This window comes from Lepisosteus platostomus, chromosome 3 (assembly GCF_059453375.1).
Source record: "Lepisosteus platostomus isolate fLepPlt1 chromosome 3, fLepPlt1.hap1, whole genome shotgun sequence".
Lineage (NCBI taxonomy): Eukaryota > Metazoa > Chordata > Actinopteri > Semionotiformes > Lepisosteidae > Lepisosteus > Lepisosteus platostomus.
In genome coordinates this window covers 33,763,855-33,784,677 of record NC_142613.1, presented here as the reverse complement: position 1 = coordinate 33,784,677, position 20,823 = coordinate 33,763,855, and the positions used below count along the sequence as shown (strand labels likewise).

Here is a 20,823-nt window from a genome sequence, read left to right as displayed (position 1 = left end):
GTCCTAAATCTCACCCACTCCCCTTCCAGGTGAACGCTATAGACTACTTATGGTGTATAAATGGCTGCTACACATACTGATTCAAACCTCACTTACTCCACTTCCTCAATCAATTCATTAACATTAACTAATACAACATTTATAGAGTTTGCTATATTACTTAGATGTGTCTACAGTAGTTAATATAAAAAAATCAAAGACAGTGTTTTGTAAAAACAATCTGCATACAGTATACTGTAAGTGCAATTAAAATTGACAAAAAATTGTATCATATTTCACATTTTGTGAAGCTTCTCATGATCTGCTCGTGATTTTGACATTTTCTTTCTTTTTAAGAATATATTGCAATGCAACACCGAGATTTCAAGAGGATTTTACTTAGGACAAACGTGTTGGGTTTTAAAATAATTAAATGTCCACAGCTTCCCACAAATTCATGCACACATCAGATCAATTGCTACTTTACCTTTGTTTCCTCTTTAGCTTGAGCAAGATCTGTTGCTTTTTCTTTAAGTTTCACAGAAATGGTCTTCATCTTCTCTGAAACCTCATGAATTCTTGAGCTGAAGTCCTCCTTTATATCTCGTGTCTGCTGTATTTCTCTCTCTTTGGCTTGTACCTTGAACATTGAGACAATACAGAATTCCATTTAGTTTAATCGATTTCATCCTCATTGACTTGCATCAACAGTTGGAAACACTGAATGTCGTCTTTTGCTATTAAATTGAACTTTAATATTGGAGTGCCCTCTACAGGACAAACAAAAGGAATTTGGCACTTCATGTGAAGCAAAATAAAAACACCCTCATGTAAAGTCAAAAGACATGCATCTTTTGATAGTTTTGGTGATGAAGGACTTTGAAGTAGAAAAGTCAGCAGTTTTTTCTTCTAAGGGAAGACAGCATAGTTACACTTACAGTAAGTCAACACTGTCAGCAGTAAGAAAATTAAACTGTAAATCAGTGATCTGCTACTCCATATTAACTTTTGAAGGGAAAGACCTAATTTGATAAAGAAATCACAAACTTAACACAAGCAAGCACTTTGTATATTGTAAATAAACTTCAACTATTCTGCGTTTTGAAAAGTATTTTCAAATGCTGTAAAGGCTGCAAAGCTAACAGTTTGTAAAAGCTTTGGGCAATGATTGCATTTAAACGTACAAGGTGTCTGTTCAGGGGCTCGTTAGCCCCTGATGGAACAAAGCATAGAGGGCAGAGTTACCTGATCCTCAGTGGCTCCCAAGGCCAACGTGACTTCAGCCAGCTGCACGGAGATCTCCGACGGGAGGATGGTGTACAGATCTAGATACTTCGTCTGCTGCTGCTCGGCTATCTTCTCCACATTCTGACGGTGGGCAATCACATCTCCATGCAGGACCTACGCAAAGAATTACATCACATGAACAGAAGGAACCTCGCTATGGGCACCTCGCAATTTCACTTTTCTAGAACACTGCAACGAAAGCAGAACTTTACTGGCTGTTGGTTAGGATGGGAGTTAGGATAACAGCTGGAGGTAGGACTAGGGTTGTAGATAGGTTTCAACAGAGTATGAGCTACTGTCAGCATTAGGGCAAGGAGTAAAGTTAGTAAATTTAGTTTGGCACTTCTTTTAGTAGTATTGAATAAACTGAATTGTATTTAAAGAATTTACACTATTCAATACTGTAGGTGATTTAGCTTGTTGAGTAACTGCTGACAGTTCTGAGGTGTTCATTGATACAGACTGCATCTGGTCTAAAAATCATTACAAAGACATTTGAACAAGTCTGGAATTATATATATACACACTGTAGTTAACTGGAGTGAACTGTCTGATTTCTTTGACCGGCAGTAGAAAAAGCAAACTTCACAGCACCTCCAGCTCCTGGAGGAGGGCATCCACGTCGCCCGAGGGGCTGAGCAGGAGCTCTCGCGCGTCCTGCATCCAGGTCTTCACCAGGTTCAGCTCCTTCTCCACCTCCTCCCGTTCCTTCAGCTCCTGCAGCACAACCTTCCTGCTCTTCCTCACCTGCTGCAGCAGGCTGCAAACGCCACAGACACAGCCGTCAGTGCTGGAGATGTGCAACGGCTTCGCATTTAAATTGCTGTCCTGGAGATGCTGGGAATTAACTAGCTGACCCTGCAGTTCTGTCAGGGGACGTAGAGCTCTTCAAAATTTCTTATTTGCTTAGTTTCTGAAGAGCAAAAGGTTTCCGTTTAAAAACCTGGTAATTTTGCATTTTGACACAATGCATCTCTTTTAAAGGCATAACTCGGCAAATGTTTAATTGGTTTCACCTTGCTGAGTTACAAAAGTGAGGAAAACTATTAGTCTATAGCATCCGTCTTTATATCCATCTATTAAAATTGATTTTAATCAATTTGCACAGTCCACCAGTTTCTTCTGGGCCTGAGGGCTTGGATTGTGGCTTTAGATGAAAGTGGCTGCAAGGTGGTACTGTCTACTATCTATTCATGTCTAGGGATGGTATCCGCCGTACCTTTCATAGCCGTCCTGCATGGCTTTAATTTCCAGCAGGCTGGGCAGCTCTTCCTGCGAGGCCGCGGGGACGGCCACGTCTCGAAGGAAGCTGAGGGCGTACTGGCGCAGCAGGGCGAGGGCCGAGTGCTCACGCTCTGCCTCCTGGCTGAAGGAGTCGTGGTACTCCAGGAGGCCCTGCAGGGCAGCTTTGGAGGCTTTCTCCACAGAGCTGTCCGGCACACGAGCCTGCAGCTCTTCCGCAATGCTGGTCGCCTTCTCCATCTGCGACATGACCACACAAACACACACACTTCCTGTGAGCTTCCCTGGGGGAGAAAGCAACCCCAGTGAAGAATGGGCAGTCAGCTCTCTTTCCTCAGGCCATTCAAACGGATTCAGCCTGAGGAATATTTGTGAAAAGCAGCGGACACTGCAGCTGTGTTACATTTTTGTTACATAAAAGATGAGTTCATCTTACAGGGCACAGTCTATTCTGAAAGGATTTTTCTCCAAGTCTAAAATTCACCCTATCTATCCTTTTTAGGTGCACAGACGCACACACCAGGGCCAGTTTTCTTTTACCGAAGCCAGTTAACCTCCCACTATGTATTTCGAATGCAGGAGGAAACTGGAGCGCCTGGTGAAAACCCATGTGAGCACAGGGAGAACATACAGTACAAACTCCATGAAGACAGCACCACAAGAACTGAATCCAGGCTCGGTCCCAGCGCCATGAGGCAGCAATGGCAACCACCGCAAAACTGTGCCACCATAAAATTCAGTCTTGATCTAAATAGCTTTTCTGGAAATGCAGGAAAACGAAAACATCTGCTAGTCATGTCTAAAAAGTCCTTCAGGGTTCGGAGGTTTCCATTTATCCAGGAGGTTGAAAGAGAAGGATCCACTAGTGCTCTGACTTGTAATCGCAGTAAAAGATCTCATGGGAGGTAAAGGAAAATGAAAGCAACAGAGAACAAAAAAGGGAATAGCTGTAGTATGTATTAATCTGGCTTCTATTTAAGGTAAGATAATTTGGCACATTAACAACATTGAACGATCTTTTCATATTGTTCACCTTTTGACTCAATGTTAAATGTTAAAGCCTTTTAAAAGACTAAGATTTCATTATTTGCCTTTGGATTGCATCATGTTCATATCGTTCACTGTCAAATGATCACTAACAGTTCCTGCTTCCTGATCTTATATCCTGAAAAACAATGAGACGTGTGGGAGCCTTGACAAAACTGGAAAACAAGCTAATGCGTTTGGCAGGCAGCCTTTGATTGCATCAGAGTATGAGTTATTTCAAGCCACATTTGCTGGTTGTGTTTTTTTCAGAGGAAACGTATTCCTGTGTAATTGATCTGTTGTCACCAGTGAGTTGATTTCTTACACCAGTACTGTACATGGAGCAATTAAAAAAGTTTAAAATAAAAAAAAAACAGTAATAGTACAGTCCTGTACTGACAAATGTTGGTGTATCAATTTAAAGTAGACAGACATGCTGAGAAATATCACTTGAAGAAAAGGAAACTCATGTTGGCTGTGATAAAAACCTTATCCCGGAAGCTCCTCCATTCCTGAGCGCTGTCCTCCAGGACCCTCTCCTGGCCTCGTGCCACGCTGCGGAGCCGGGTCCAGCGCTGCCACACCGTGGTCATGGAGCGGCTGATGGCAGCCTTGCTGGCGTCATTGCCCACCTGCTCCAGCCGGGAGGCCTGCTCCTCCAGGCCCGTGATCTTCTCATGGAACCCGCTCACCATGGCGACCAGGGACTTGGGAAGACAAAATGCCGAACCCGCTCTAAAAACCATGACCTTTGGCTCGCCAAATGGAAATGTTACCTTTCAAAATGTATTTTTACATTTGATCTTGGGGATCTAGAAACAGTGTAAGTGGTTTGAGAGACAATAAATGTTCTTTACCCTACTCAACTCCTTGATGAATCATTAAGAGTCCCCATCAGTCAGAGACCCAGGATAAAAGACAGGTAGGCAGAAGCATGGGACACACACACAGATACAAAACGAGAAGAAAAAAAGAGGAGGGAACAGATGGAAAGAGGAGGAGTGTGCCAGGCAAGAGGACCTTGGTCAAATGAAACTTAAAGACCGGATTCTAGCTAAGTGTTTGAAACTTCTTTAAGAGAGCTTGCCCTCTGTTATTTTAGGGAAACTTGATTTTCTTTATAAGGAATCCCCAGAATAATTCCCATTATAAGGAATCAAAATGTTCTGGTTAGTGGATGCATTTACTGAACTGGAAGATATTAAATGGGCTTATATGGGTTTTTCAGGTTGGTCAGAATGTTGGCACCTCTGAGACACCTTTTCCTAAATAGGGTAATTTGTATGTTGTATAGTATGTGATATTGTCTGTTGTTTGGTTTGAGTTATAGTCATAATTAATACCGTAAACATTTGTTTATCCTCAGATTTCTTATTCTTTCACCAGAACTGTGCCAGAGAACAAAGAACTCTGGTGCTTCTACAACTATCATGTATACCCTTATTAAACAAACTAACTACTCAGTGATATTCATGGCATTGGGGTTATACATGTAGATATTTTAAATATTGATTATCCAGCATTATATGTTCTTAACTTCTATATTTGTAACAATACATGTTGCAGGTTATGGTCAAATTTAGGAAAAGGACAGAATTTATTTTCGTGTAGAAGATTTAGTAGTTAATGACTAACATAAAACATAATTACCATTTTTTTAAGACACAATGTAAGCAGACTTGCCAAAATATAAAGCAATTCATGCTTAAGACCTGTATGTTGCCTTGTATACACATTCACCACCCTTGTACAGTTTTAGAATCTTAATAAAGCTTAAAATGCCAGCAGTATGTATAAGAATTAGATTTTTAAAAACAGAATATTCTTAATTGCATAAGTATGGAATTTGTTAATGTAATGGTCACTGTACTGGGGGCAGTGCGATGGCCCTGTGGCTAAGGATCTGCGCCTGTGGCTGGAAGGTTGCCGGTTCGTATCCCATGGCTGGCAGAGGAATCCTACTTCGTTGAGCCCCTGAGCAAGGCCCTTAACCCCAACTGCTCCAGGGATGCTATACAAATGGCTGAACCTGCACTCTGACCCCAAGCCTCTATCCCTGTCTCCGTCTCATGGAAAGCAAGTTGGGGTATGTGAAAAGACAAATCCCTAGTACAAGAAATTGTATATGGCCAATAAAGCGATCTGATCTTATTCAGAGAATATTTAAAGTAATTTAAGTTGACTTTAGAGTAAATGTTTCTGTAAAGTCTCTCAAACGGATAATGAATGCCACAGTTATCTTGGTCACTGGTTTTGCATTGTGGAATAAAAAGACTAGAAGTTATTCTGAAAGCTAGATCTCCTACTTTGTGACTTTTGAGCTTTTCTTCAGCCTCTTCACTTGTGGCTGCCTTGGCTGTAGAAAATTCAGTAAGTTTCTTCTCAGCCTCATTCAATAATTCAATGACAGTCTGTCTTGCGGTGTGGTAGGCTTGCCACTGGGATGCAGAGCTAAAGAGAGAGGAGGTGTTAGAGAAATGTTTTATCAAAACCTGTACCAGTGAAGCAGTTTCCCATACTATGCTGTACAACTTTCACTGCATTCTACATGCCAACATTTTGTTTATAATCTCACCCAAGCCAACCCAAGTATATTTTCACAAAACACTAAGATAGTCTTCCATATTGTATAAAAAAACCTCTTTGGCTGGAGTTTGCACTCAAATAAATCTTTCCTGAAGATTTATGGACCCACAATTAAAATGCAGAAAAGACTAAAAGACCCTTTTGAACTACACAGGAAAGCACTGAATACACCACACACAGAAATGATGTACTGGGAATGAGAAATATAGGCATGCATCTGGCAACACAGTGGCGCCAGATAATTCATAGCATAAGACTGGGGAAACTCAAGTACTCCAAGCTTTACACCGAAAACTTGAACTTTCCAAACATAAAAACAAAAAACAAAAATATTTGCAATCTATACAGTAGGTGAAATATAAATATTTCCTCAAACCAGCACCCTCCAAAATATTACATTTAATTAAGGCAATGAATACGAAGCAAGCAACATTTTACAGTAGGATACAACTCATTTAAGTACAAGAATTGTTTTGCTTTTTTAAGTTGTAGCTATTTAAAAGGCAACTTATTTCACGTGCCCAAAATACAACTGATAAACAAGCTAAGAAGAGGCAGGCAGTACCTGTGCAATAGATCCTGGTGACAGTGCAGTTGTTTTCTGACCTCCTCGCCTCTCTGCTGTAAGGATGCCACACTCTGCCTCAGCTGTTCATTAGCTGCAGCAGTAATAAAACCTTCCAGCTGAGGCAGTAAGGCCTCCAACTCCTGGAGGTGGCCAAGAAGGTCCTTTTCTGTGGCCAGGAACTCACTGTGCTGCTTGATGGAGTCCTCATTGTTCTCTACATCGAGCCCAGAGCTGACTTCCTGTAGAAGAACACTGGCATCCTCCAGCCAGTCACTAACAAACTGCACTGAGGAGTTGCAGCTCTGACAACAGGCAAGGGCCTTCTCGAGGGACCCCTGAGGAGCAGGACAAATAGAAAAGAACGAAGAAACAAAGGAGGGGAAAGTACTTTTAACCCACAAAAAAGGGTCAAGAAGATTAGCAAGTCAAACAAGTTCTGAATCTTATCTTTAAGGCTAATAATTCTGGAAAAGGTTAGTTAACTGTCTAGGTACACCTTTTATGGTAATAGGGCAACACATTAGTTCAAAATAGACCAGAGGTAAGTTTCAAAACCTTATGGACTTTATGGAATTTGACAAAAAAGACTGAACAGATCTTTACTATACTGCCTGCTGGATTTACTGTAACAAAAAAAAATTAGTTCTTAAAAACAAAACAAACAAGTAAAAAACTTTTAATAAACAAGAAAAATATATTATTAAGGAACATATTGTGACTTAGTATATACAGTTACTTATATATAATGAAATTATAATTTTCTCCTATTTTGGATTTACAAGATGTAGAATTTTTATTCTGTGCTACTATTCTATAAATATGGAGGAATACTCTATAAAAACAGTAGATAATAACAACTATTACTAATATTACTGTTACCATCTAACAATTCTCAAAAGTATATTTCTTCTTATTTGAGTTAAATTACATTACTGTATTTATAAAAAATGTAAGAGAAATCTAGTCTTGCCTGCTTGGTGGCCAGGGTTTGCTGAACATCAGTCTGTAGCTTTGCCAGCTCCTCCAGACTGGCATCCACATCAGCTGGGACAAGCTCATTGGCACTATTGTATTTCTGCTTTTCTTTGCTGCTTAAGGCAGCCATAATCCGGAGCCTGGACTGGACCTCCTCCTGGACAATCTGCTGCTTTCGGATCTCCTCTTGGATCTTCTCCACCTTTACAACCAGACTGACCGGAACATCCATCTCCTCCCTGACTTGATGGAGCCAGTCCATTGTTCGTCTGACCTCAGTCTGGAAGTCTTTGCTTTGCACAAACCTGCTCTCACACTCTCCTGTCATCTCCCCGATGGCAGACTGCAAGGACTGCAGCTCCTCTCGCCAGGCATTGGCCTGCTGACTGGAGGAGTGATAGGCAGCTTGGTCAAGTTGTGGACACAGGCTCTCCAGCTGTTCTACCATTCTCTTCAGGAGGGAACTAGCGTCTTGAAGACTGAAGGCCAAGGTGTGATAGTTTTTTAGTTTTTCCTCAGCCAAATGAGTCTCTCCATTAACCTTGACCAGCTCCTCTTTGATGGCCTTCAGCTGTGTGTCCAGTTGCACGGCCATAGCTTCGTGTTCTTTGAAGGCTTCCAAGGTTTCATCTAAAGAACTCACTTTCTGCTCAGTCCGCCTTTTGAGTCCAGTGTACATGCTCACAAGCCGAGACATTTCTTCGGGCAGCCAGGGTTGACCAGTACTGCGGAAGCCTTCTTTCTTCTGATTCAATTCACTCACAGCCGAGCCCAAGGTCATCAGATCATTGAGGAGAGCTTTATACTCATCCTGCAAATTCACAATATCTCCAGGCTGAAGGCTAATGGGATGTTTTCCTATATTATAAAATTGCTCCTCCAGTTCTTTCAATGCCCTACTTGTGACTTCGATAAACGATGCATATTCCTTGCGCCCCAGAATGGCCTGTTGAATTTTCTCTCTCTTTTCTTTAGCCAAAGCTAAAATGCTGTTGTATTGCTGTGGGAGAGCATTGAGCTTTTCATCTAAGTAACAGTGGTCCACTTCATTAAGAGTGGGTAGTATTTCCTGACCTGTCCTCTGAACAATCAAAAGGAGATTTTCATATTCAGTAGCCTGCTCTAATATTTTCTGGTATTTGTCGAGTTGCACATACAGTTCTGTGTCTTCATTCATGAGGTTAATCTCAGGAAATGTTACAATGTCGGCCTGTTTCAACCACTGGCAAGTTTTATCCAGATCCACTCTGAAGTATTTTCTGGACACCAGCACTTTCTCCAGCTCCTGCAGCCTTTGAGTACACTTCTGAAGAGCAGTCTCAAAAATGTTCTGCAACTCCTGCAGCTTAGTTAGTATTTCAGCCTTTTCATCCTCAGTGGCATCTTTCATTAGATCCCTTCCCTGAGACCATAAGGATGTAAGCTCACTCTGGTAGGCTTTTAAGCTTCTCTGAACATTCCTGCAAGTCCTTACTTGCTTGCTCAGGTCATCAGGCAAGAGAGCTATGTGCTCTTCTGCTACAGCCTTCTTCTCATTTTGTTGAATCCAGCTGATGGCTTGGTTTACAGCCAGGAGGAACTGTGTCCTTTCAGTGAAAGCTTTGCTCAGGTACTTTCGCCGCTGGATAACCTTTGCACTCAGGGACTCCACCTCAGTTTGGGTTTCTGAGATCAGTTGCTGAAGCCTCTGGCGTTCATTCAGTCCAAGGTGAGTCATTACTCTGTCTGCATCTGTCATGGCCTGACCAAGGAGAAGCTGCTTGGATTCCAGCTCACTGCAGATACTGAGATGGTCAAACAGAAAGCTCTGAGCCAGGTCTGGAGGGGGGCTCATTTTCATGGCTTCAGATAAGGCTGGCTGTTGCTCCTCAGCCCACTCCCGAGCCTCTTTCAGCCTAGACTCCACCTGGCTCATGTCCTCCAAAGTGACCACTGAATCTTGGATCTTCTTCTCAATCAGACTCTCCAGCTGAGCCCAGCGGTGCTCAAAGTGTCCTATCTGCTCCTTTACCAGCTCCTTATCATCTAAGTTCAGGCGGTGAATCACTTTTTGCCTGTGCTCTTTCAAGTCATCAAGGGTGCCCCTCTGCTTTTCAAGGACAGCTGCAAGTTTCTTCAGTGCTTCTAAGTGTTCAGCTGTGCTTTCAGCATCAGTCCTGAGAAGTAAGCAAAAATATGAGCATAATAGAAACAATTAAGTAGCTAACATTGTTAAAACATTAATTACTTCAAAGTCTTGAAAAGATAAAAGGAATTCAAAACTTTCTAATGGTAACATTAGAGAAAATAGCACCAGTGGTGCCATTTTCTGGACAATTAATTGTGCCATGGTTCAGCAAAGGGATCAGAAGTATACATGTTCAATGTTACCTGGCCAGGTTGTCCCACTCTCTGGACACCATGTCAAAGATCACCTCAACAGCACTGATCTGGTCATGGTAGTCCCTGGTCTTCTGTAGATCCTCCTGTCGCTGATGGAGTAGCTTGTTCACTTGATGACAGAGTTCCAGCCAGTTGCTGCTCAGGTGACCAATCTCTGTATGCTCTGGTGACTCCTGGCCCTCTGTAAGCCTGTTCACACTCTCTGTCATTCTGGTGAGGATCCCTTGCTTGGACTGCAGATGTTGGCTGAATTCCTATTTAGGCAATAAACAGTCCTTAATACAAGCAGCAGTTTAAAAATGGAGCTAAAAACATCTTTCTGTGAGAAACAGAGGCATAATTTTGTACAGTCTGCCCTTTAACCAGATGCTTTAGGCTTATAGACATTCAATACACTTCATCAAAATGATTGTCTGAACTTACAGATAGTTAGCATCTCATTATCAATTTGAGTGGATCTGCAGTGTGTAACAGTTTAGATTTTCTACTAGATTTTGTCCTTTTTTCTATTGTTAAAACTATATCATCAGATCATCAAAATGTTGTATTTCTGCCCAACAACATCACCTTCTTCACCACATTTGTTATTCTGTACCTTATCCCTAAGGATTCTAATCAGATGGCCAGGCAACTGTATTTATTCATTTTTAACTAGGACTTAGCCAATTGCTCATAAATCATTAAGTGTAGTGTGCCATAGGAAATGTAGGACATAAGAACTGTTACAAAGGAGATAAACCGTTCAATTCATCTAGCCTGTTCTTAAGCCATTTAGCCTATTCAATATTCCATGGATATTAATGGATCCAAGGATCTCATTCAGCCTTCTCCCAAAAGAAGCCAAGGTTTCAACAATTTGACTGGGTAGCTTGTTCTTTACTTCCACAACCCTTTGGGTAACAAAATGTATACAGTCCTTTGTTTTAAATGAACTTGCACATAATGGCCATTTGTGTCCTGTAGTTCACAAGCAAACTTTATCTATAGTATGCCTTATGATCATTAGGACCCATGACAGCATAAAAGATCATGGGAATACATACAGAAAAGCAAGAGCAACGCATTAGAAGAAACAGCTATGGGAGGGCTCCTCTTTTGACAGACCAGAGAGCAGAACATGTCCAGGTAATTTAAGCATTTATGAGAACAACTCTAAGTTTCTAGGTCATGGAAATATTTCCTATGTGTTGTATCCATCTGATTTAGTAAATCTCTATCTTGTTTAGCGATGTGTTGATTGGAATATAGAAAAGGGCTCATATTAATTAGGACACTGAGTAGGATCTTCTATTTTATAGGAAAAGAGGTTCCTTTCAATATTTTTACTTAAAAATTGTAGATGTTGTGTTTTTGTGTAGATTCTTCTTTGTGTATATATTTTTCTTTGCAACTTATCTATTATGTTATTACTTCATTGTGCCAGTGAACAAAAAAACACATGTGCCAAACATTACCAATCTGCAATCCATGACAGTAAGAAGGAGTGCAATAAATATTTTTTTCTAATTTCCTTTCAAGACAAGCTCATTTTCTTGTGATCATTTTTATATTCTACTTTATAGTTAATTATTCACACCCCCTATCTTACTGCACTTTTTTAGTTCCAAATACTGTAGCTCAAAAACATAAGCGTACTGTATGTTTAGAAAAGGGAGTTACAGTACATCTTTCTAGTTGGTATATACTGTATAGCTTTTCAAAAGTCAGGAGTTTTTCATGATATCTAGAAGGAAGAAATTCTGTGAAACCATCCCACAGTTTCCTACCTGCACTTGAACCAGCATGTTCTGGGCAATCTTTATCTCAAGTTCTGCGGGTCTCCTGCTGAGGGTCTGGAGCTGCTGCTCTAGATCTTGGAAATGGCTCATGAGCTCTGACTTCTGCTGCTTGATTTCCTCCCAGCTTTGGGCCAATTCTTGAGTTTTCAACATCCTTTCCTCTATCTGAAACAACAACAATGTACAGTAAACAGGGTACACAAAACAATCCACTTTATGCTAATATTGTGCTCTTGAAAAAAACTGTATCCCATTTCTTGAATGTCCCTCCTTACCATTTGTTTTATGGTTTGAATTTCTCTTGCAGCATTTTGCACGGCTTCGTCTGACAGGTCACACACTGAGCAGACAAGGTCCAGATAAGTGCTGGCCTGTTCCTGTAGTGCTCTGTAGTGTTTCATCTGTACAGGCAGAAATACAAAACCATGATGAATTATCGAACACCTTCCAGCTCATATAGCTTCTGTATTCTGATCAAAAGGACTGCAGTGGGTGAAGATTTAAAATTAATCTTATTTTTTTCCATAGATGCATTAAACTGTTTATTGGATACTTTCGAACTGAAAACACTGAAACACAAAATTTTTACCGGTTTAACTACTCTTCATGCATACGTTGTTAGAATCCCAGATTCTAGCTATGATGTTTACTAAGCTCTCTTAAACATAGGTCAGAATAAACACTGTAGATAACAATCATTATACAGTAAGCACTAATCAGTTTTTCTTTCTTTCTAGGTATTACTTAGACACTGTTTTCAGCTACCATGTAAGAACTCCAATTGGGTTTCTTTAAACAGTTCTTATCCTCCATTTACAATGTGTGTAATCCCATAAGTGAGCAAACAGTGCAGCTGGTCTATCCCAGTTAAGCATCTTACTCATTAGTGAGTGATTACAATCACCACACTTCAAAACATGCCCTACTGCTGTTTCGCAAGCTGTCAGCAATGTATGAAAGTGCACATGTATGTATGAACATAAGTGCACTATAAAATATTTAAAGCAGGAGGTCAAGAAAGAGAGGAATGTAGAGTTTAAACATAGTATCTCGTTCTTTCGTGCTGTGTATTGAACAGAGTACCTGTTTCAGCGATTCCTGCAGACTGAAAGGGGGCTGGGAGTGCAGCCGTAGCTCTTCATGGACAGTGGACAGCCACATCTCGACCTGCTGCAGCGTGTCCTGGTGACTGACGTGCTTCTGAAGCTCTCGGTCAAGGCTCTGGTACACCTGCAAACAAAGCGAGAGAGCATCACCTCTGGCCTTTCTGCTCCGTGATTCAAACCCCAGCGACAGACTGCCAATCATTCTTGACAAGGAGCTGCTCCCTGGGGCGGCATGCTGGCAGAGCTGGACTCACACGCTGGGCCGTGCTGCAGATGGCAGAGTAGCTGTCTCTCGTCCCCTGCTGCTGGGCTTGAATCGGCTGTTTGATCTTTCCTTGAAGATGCTCCGTGCAGCTGGCAACAAGGTTATCTCCCTTCTCCTTCAGACTTGTTAAACATTCCTCAAAACCAGCAATCTCCTCCATTATTGCCTGAAAAGACACACGCGTAGGAAATCACTACTTTGAAGGAAACTTTCCATCATGGATCTTTGAAGTATTACAGTACTTGATAATGTTGTAAAACACCACAATCTTACAGTAATATAATCATAGGTAAGCAGCAAGGCTTGTTTTCAGAGATTAATCTCCTGGTAAAAAAAAAAAATGTGCACCTTTTTAATGTGAAATATTTCTTTACATCTTTGGTTTCTTTTGTTATGTTCTAAAATAATTACCAATAAGTGTTGGATTCATTTGTTAATAATCCACTTTGGCCTGTATTTTCTAAGGTTATGCTTCAAAAATGAACAAGAACCTTAGATTTCAAGAAAGTCTTTTTTTATTATTTGCTCACATCGGACAATCGGACGACAATCATAGCTATGGTAAACTTAAGTAAAATCTGCCAATGCTGATTGCGATGTATTTTCAGATACATTAGTGTGTTTTTTTTAAACTATAGCATCAATTGATTTTTAACACACAGTCATATTCACACAGAAGTGTCACACCTACATCACTGTGAAGACAATGCAATTCAACATACATTTATTTATACGTCACATTGGTACAGTAACAGTGTGAAATAAAAAGAACAGAATTCTTGCATAGGATGATAACATCTGGAGAGGCCTTGTAGTCTATGTGATTAACCTTAGCAGCAGTAAATGAATCAAGCGCAAATAAAGCCCCATTTTAAGCCGCATTTGCTCCTGTCATGTTTCAGCATGACAGAAGTAAATGGTGAGAGTGAGTGTAGTGTTAATGTTTCAGATTGGAAGAAAAAACCCATTAGAGACCATTTGATCGGCAGCGCCTGTAGTGTTCACCTTGTGTCTAGCCAGCTGTTGGGTTGCCATCTCCAGGTTTCTGCTCTGCGTGGTATCTGAGGCCACCAGCCTGCTGGACATTTGCAGCAGCCATTTCTCCACCTCCTGCAGCTCGGTGTTGTAGGCTTCATGCTCCTTCACTCGCCCAGCCAGAGTCTGCACGTGTGTCTGCAGCACAGCCACAAAAACACAGCCACACTGAAAACCAGGCTACCGTCTGCTAAATGATCTATGCCTAATTTATCAGCAATGCACCTTTTAAAAACAATAGCACAATTCCCCTCCTGAAGAAATAAAAAGATTTACCACTTCAACGTGTGAAACATTTAAAAATATGTTTAAGAAATAAAGCAAGATTTTTGTTCAAATGTCTATTTATTGATTTTTTAAATAAACAGAGATCACACAAGGAGCCAAGAATATCATCATCATCATCATCATCATATTTACACCCTTTCACTGGAGTAATATTGACTGCACCTCATGCAACAATTAAAGCTACAAGTCTTTTTGAGTAAATCTCTACCAACTTTGCAAACCAGAACGGTGCAAATCGTCTTGTCAGATTTTCTAAAGTGCTCTCAAATTTGTTGGGAATCACTTATGGACAGCAGTGGGATTCTCAGTAGGATTCAAGCCAGGAATTTGACTGGCCACTCAAGGACATTCATCTTCTTATTCTGAGTCGAGTGTAGATTTTGGCTGAAGTGGGTTTTCCTTTAAGCTTTACTAGGATTTTGCTCCATCTATATTAGCATCAATCTAAACAAACTACCCAGCCCCTGTAATAACATTCTACCAAATAATTATAGAAGCATAATACTGTCAATACTATACTCAACATTAGGGATGGTGTGGACTGAGTGACTGAGTGGGGTTTGTGTCAAAAGTAACACTTTAGTATTATTAATATTATTTAATAATAATAATAATAATAATAATAATAATAATAATAATAATAATAATAGAGCAGTACCCCTACAATGGATCCCTGCAGTGCTCTACTAAATCACTCCAGTTGAAGTATTCACCAGGTAAATGTATTCCCTATTCATTACCCTGTTCTTGATTTACTGTAAATACTTGTATTTTCTTAAATGCATATCATCTTCAATTTGAGATTTAGTCTGTTATGAGTAAGAGCCTTCTGAAAGTCTAAACATCCAATTAGACTTTTATGGTCTATATAGAATTATCTGGTCCTCTATTGCTTTTTATAAACTCTTTAACAGGTTTTTCAAAAAATCTACTGTTTTTAAATCTTTGCTACTGTATCTCCAAGAATCCTATTACAGTAACATACATACAGTATGATCTTCTAGTTTACGTTATAGCTGCTGTATCTTTTCCATAACCTTAGATTGTTAGATGTCAGATCTATCACTCTAGAATTACTATTTAGGTTATGTCACTTAATTTTTTAATTGTACTTCTGTGGTGTCTATCACTAATACTATCATGGCAGATACTATTTATATACTTTATAATATGTAACAGGAATTAAATCACCCTAGAACTTGAAGTTCTTTCAATAGCCGTTTTAGTCATAAATAAAAATAAACATTCAGGTACAGTAAACTGAACACCACTCATACGCTCACCCTGGCTGCGGTACACAGCTGCTGGAAATCCTCATTTAGTCGCACCATGTTGTCTCTGATAGAAGGATTGGGAACAGTTTCGAGAAGAGCTTCTCCTTTCTCAATCACAGATCTCACCGAGGACTCGTGGGACAGGACCGTCTGTAGGATAGTCTGGTGGAAAATGAAGGGGGTTTTAGTTATTAGTCATTTCTACCCTGTTTTTTGGGTACCAGCCTTATAAAAACGCTCAGATTGTCATGTGCCCCTTCCTACTTCAGAACACACACATGGGACCTGAGTAAATGCCAACTAGTTAAAAATATCTAAATTACTTCTTTCATTCTGCTGTTGTTCAACTCGCCTCATTCATGAAGTGACGTAATCAGTCTTGATTGGTTCTAAAAAATTCATCAATTTTTTCAGAAGCTGATTAAAGAAGTCAGATTCTGTGCAGTGTACTATTTTATTTGTATTGCCTAATAGTCGTCCACATAAGAAAATTAAAAAAATAACCAACTAAAAAGAATGATAGCATGAATACCAAATAGATTTCAGCTAGATAAGCTAAAGTGATCCAGACTTTGCTATGGGAGCAGGAGTAACAAAACACGGAACACAAACCAGCTGCTACTTTAGCAGGAGAACTGACTAACACTTTCTGTTAATTAGACCACTTTTCTGTTAATTAAATTTCACCTTTACCTTATACTTTGCTAACTGGGCCTTCTTCTCGTAGAGCTCGGCTTTGGGCTCAACAGACGAATGCAGCAGAGATCGGGTCTCCATCACCCACTGCGCTTGGGCCTTGTACTTGTCCAGGAACTCCTTAGATAGGAGCATGCACTTCTCTAGGGTACTGTATTCTGCACGCAGGGCTCCCACAAGCCCCTCCAAACGTGACAGCTGGGCGTCTACCTCCCCCCTCAGGTGCCCAGCCTCCGACTCCTCCAGGAAGGCCACAGCTTTCTCCGTCTTCTCCCGCGTGGCCTTCAGGAAGCTATGTCCCAGCTCCATGTCACTCTGGAGAGACTGTCCCAAAACAGCACACAGTTTATCCACAGTCTCCAATCACATTTCAATATTCTTCAAATAAATTATTTATTTTCAACCTTTTCCTGAAAATACCCAAAGTTCTTTAAATTCCCATAAATCCATCCATCCATTTTTGAACCATGTTAACCAATACAGGATGGCGGAAGATTTGAAGCCTGTCCTAGCACACAATGGCCACAAAGGCAGAACACCAGTTCAAAGCATGGCACACACAGAGGCAGGCGAGCACACAGTCACACCAGGGTAAATTATTTCTCAGGAGCCAATTAACCTACCAGTACAGTATGTCTTTGGACTGTAGGAAACCGGTATTCCAGGAGGAAACCCAAGCAAACATAGGTAGAACATACAAACTCCATGCAGTTAGCAGCCTGGAAGTGAACCCGGAGCCCCAGCACTGTAAGGCAGTAATGCTAACCACTGCGCCACTCCATGAAAGTTTATTGGAATGTATTCTTAACCTACACAGATCTGTTTTCGAGAATCGGTTCCAAAGGATGCATGGACATTGGATAACTAGTGGTAAGAAATGAATCCCCAAAACTATAAAGCTCGCAGATCAAAGGAATGCAACTTTGTGGAAAACTTTGCTCAGTTTAGTCATTTTTCATGGATTTTACCAGTTATAGAACACTGTTTAAATACAACTATGAAACTGATGCCTTGTTAGAAGCACTAGTAAGGAGACGTGATGTGAATTAGAGCTTCACACCAGACTACCATTATAAACCATTCATTTCCAGCTGCTTGGCCTTTTTGTGGAAAGGTTACCAGTGGAAGATTTGGTTGTATGCAGTATTGTAGTCAGATTTCAATAGAGAACTCCTGTGCCAATGCTTGAGAGTCTCTCTCAGTTTAGTTTCGAGAATCGGATGAAGAAGCTAAGCTCGTGGAAGGAAGCTGGAGCACCTGGCTGAAACCTGTGCAATCCCCGGGAGAACATGCAAACTCCACATAGACAGCACCCAAAGATGTGAGCCCTGGGCAGCAGCGAAGCAGCAATGCTAACACCCTGCTGCCTGTTCCAGAAATTATTTGATCATGAATCAAGATGTGGACATGTCAGAGTGTGAGCTGGAAATCTGTATAAAAAGTATCTGTTACACAAATTAATAAAGGTATTTCCAGAGATCAGTGCAACGTTTTTGAAGTTTGAGGCAGTCTGAGACACTTGCAAATTTAAGTGTATGGGAACTGTCATTGAATTTGATTATTTCATATAACCCCATTCTTTTTCATTCTGTATTGCTGCATCCTTAAACAACATACGCCCCTGTGTTCACTCTGTGGTTTATTACATAGGCCATTATTACAAAGTCATTGAATGGTGCTCATGAAGGTAAAGCAATAAGATTAAAGACTAGCTCTTAGGTACTTGTTTTTGAAATCTGTCAGGGTATCGACACTGCACTGTTTGGTTCTGAGGTTCTATTGTGTCTGAAAGGAAGGAGAGGCCAATTAAGAAATTCTAAAATGAGTCTGGTAAGGAGTTTCCATGGAAACTGCCACCCCCTCCTTGCTGGGGGTTTTGTACAATTTCAACCACCTTTCATCAGCAACAGCCAAGTGTCAAAACAAAGCGGGAGTAGAGCCTCCTGTGATCCCAAATACTCGTGATCCTTGTGATTGTATTCATTAAAAACACCCTTGTTCAAGGAATCAAAATGAAATCTCCTAGTGGGCTAATACTTTTTACACTTTTTTTGTTTGCTCAGGAGAGGACACACCATTTGGTTCATTGTGGTTATCAGGTGGTAATGTTAGTTCTAGTTATTCTTCATATTGTGACGTCTATAACACATAATGGTTGGGCTTTTTTGGACAAATATAATATAATTACAGTTAAAATGAAAATAATTCCTAAGAGAAACAAGAATTCACAAATCAATTCACTGTTAATTACAAAGCAGAATAATTAACTCTTACTACCACTGTTGTTTAGTTAAAGCTAGCTCTTAAAAAAAAGATTTCAGAAATCAAAAAATAATTTTAATATTTCAGGTATTTAATCATCTTCTGCACCTCAGAAAACAGTGTTGCTCAGTTCTAGCTTATTTTCAAACATTGGAAATTTTAAATAAAAAACAAATCTTTCAAGATCTTCTGCAGAAATTGTAAGACTCAAAAACAAAGCATCAGCGGCAATTAAGTTGTCTCTGGAGCCAGGTACCTGACACTGAAGTTTTTCATCTTTTCTCTAGCAACAACAGCTGAAAGAGCTACAGTACATGTGAGCCCTCTGTGGCTTGTTTCTTAGAGAAGCAATCAATATCCTGTTATCTACTGCGCATTGTATTGATGTTGCACTTGCTAAAGCAAAGATTTTCAGATATTTATTTTTTCCTCTCAAGGATCAATTCTACAGTATTGGACAGCCTGCAGCTACAGTAGGTTTCGAGATACAGTACAATAAATTGATACAATGGTGATCAGCCAAGCCTAAAGTGCAACAGAAGTGAAAAGACCAAATACAGTATATAAGACAGTGCAAGCAGCAATGTGTTACCTGTTTCTATTTTATATCTGTTAATTATTAGATTCAAACAATTATAATTGGCTGGAAATTGTCATTTCAGTTTTTCAAATGTATTGTGGCAGGCTACAGCATACTGCACTGTAAATTTGAAAGGGATTAGGGTTGTCTGGTTTCACAGGAATTCCTTGACCCAGTCCTGAGAAAAAGCTTAATGGCAAAATAGGAAATACAGTACAGTTTTTTTCTTATTTTCAGAAAATGAATTGTATTGTTCCAGGGACAACACCTTTCAAGTTTGGTGCTGATCAACTAACTGTCAAACAAAGAAAAGGCAGGTTAAGGAACTATTTTGGATCATCATTTTTCAAATTTTATCTTCACAGACTTTGGAATGTTTGCTACTAACCCATAACTGTGTGGATTTAGGAAATGAAGCAATTTTGGCAACATTTGGTTGATCAAGCAATTTTTGAAGGTTTCTGAAAGATTCGTGATGAACCAGGGATGGACTTTGTTTGCACACAAATAATATTTTGCTCAAAATATTGTAGTCCTGGGATGTTACCTGACCAGTTTTAAAGGAAAATGGTGAAACGGTTTGTGACAAGGTGCGCTCTGAAACTTGGGAAGATAATTAAAACAAACATTTTACATTAAATAATTTCCCCTTAATTTCACATATATTTATCAGTATTCAAATTATTGTTAATAAATCAATTTATTCAAATTATTTGATTCCTGTATAATAGTATGTAGAGTATTCAATGACTCTAAAATATTTGACTGATCTGGAAAAAATGTAAAATGTTATGAACCTGTTCTGCCTACAAACCAGTAAATTATTGATATTGATTAATGATTTTATTTTTTATTTTCTTGTGAATTAACTGATATGGTTTAAACGTGAATGGTGCTGTAGACAATGGAGTATGTTAAAAACCTGGGCATGTATTTCAGATGCTTAGAAGGGACAGAGAGAGTTCTGAGTCAGGCGGACTAGACTGTTCACACAAACCCATCATGTCGACTAATTTCCAGTTCACACGTTCAGTGAAAGACTGATTGTTAACAGTGCCATTTCTATCATTTGTACCTCAAGTTTCTTCATCTTGCTCTCCATGGCAACACGGTCAACCACTTTAATGCCAACAGCCACGGCCCTGAAGTTCTTCTGCGCATTGCTGAGCCAGTCTGTGAAGGAGGTGAAGACATTCCTGGCCGCTTCAATACTTCTGATTTCCTCTTCGAGCTGCTTTATTGTCTCCTAAAAACGTAAAACAAATTGTGACTCACAGTTCTTTAATCTGTAGCTCCACCTAATTTTACAAAATTAAGCTTCTATGAAATGATATGTACCTAAGGCTAACTAAAATGAAATAGGACAAGTAATAGGTTTATTCCATGCTGACAAGAGAAGAAAGGAAACGTAAAGTTTCGGCCGTGGAACCTTCTCACACCTGAAGAAGGCTCCTCGGCCAAAAGGTTTTGTTTTTTCTTCTCTTTATAGCTTGG

General features: G+C 40.0%; 1 protein-coding gene across 17 annotated transcripts in view; it reads right to left on the bottom strand.

Annotated features, from left to right (window-relative positions):
- Nucleotides 1-20,823, bottom strand: part of LOC148674773 (nesprin-1-like) — a 229,771-nt gene that overhangs the window by 92,034 nt on the left and 116,914 nt on the right. For all 17 annotated transcript variants that reach the window (XM_088625363.1, XM_088625374.1, XM_088625361.1 and 14 more), the window contains 17 exons: nt 20,405-20,575; nt 16,485-16,811; nt 15,801-15,953; nt 14,200-14,367; nt 13,184-13,360; nt 12,907-13,053; nt 12,099-12,224; nt 11,812-11,988; nt 10,034-10,299; nt 7,659-9,819; nt 6,686-7,023; nt 5,841-5,985; nt 4,023-4,241; nt 2,486-2,748; nt 1,861-2,026; nt 1,225-1,380; nt 467-619 (listed from right to left, as the gene is read on the bottom strand). In XM_088625363.1, coding sequence (XP_088481489.1) covers nt 467-619; nt 1,225-1,380; nt 1,861-2,026; nt 2,486-2,748; nt 4,023-4,241; nt 5,841-5,985; nt 6,686-7,023; nt 7,659-9,819; nt 10,034-10,299; nt 11,812-11,988; nt 12,099-12,224; nt 12,907-13,053; nt 13,184-13,360; nt 14,200-14,367; nt 15,801-15,953; nt 16,485-16,811; nt 20,405-20,575 — 5,313 coding nt within the window. The remainder of the gene's footprint in view (nt 1-466; nt 620-1,224; nt 1,381-1,860; nt 2,027-2,485; nt 2,749-4,022; nt 4,242-5,840; nt 5,986-6,685; nt 7,024-7,658; nt 9,820-10,033; nt 10,300-11,811; nt 11,989-12,098; nt 12,225-12,906; nt 13,054-13,183; nt 13,361-14,199; nt 14,368-15,800; nt 15,954-16,484; nt 16,812-20,404; nt 20,576-20,823) is intronic.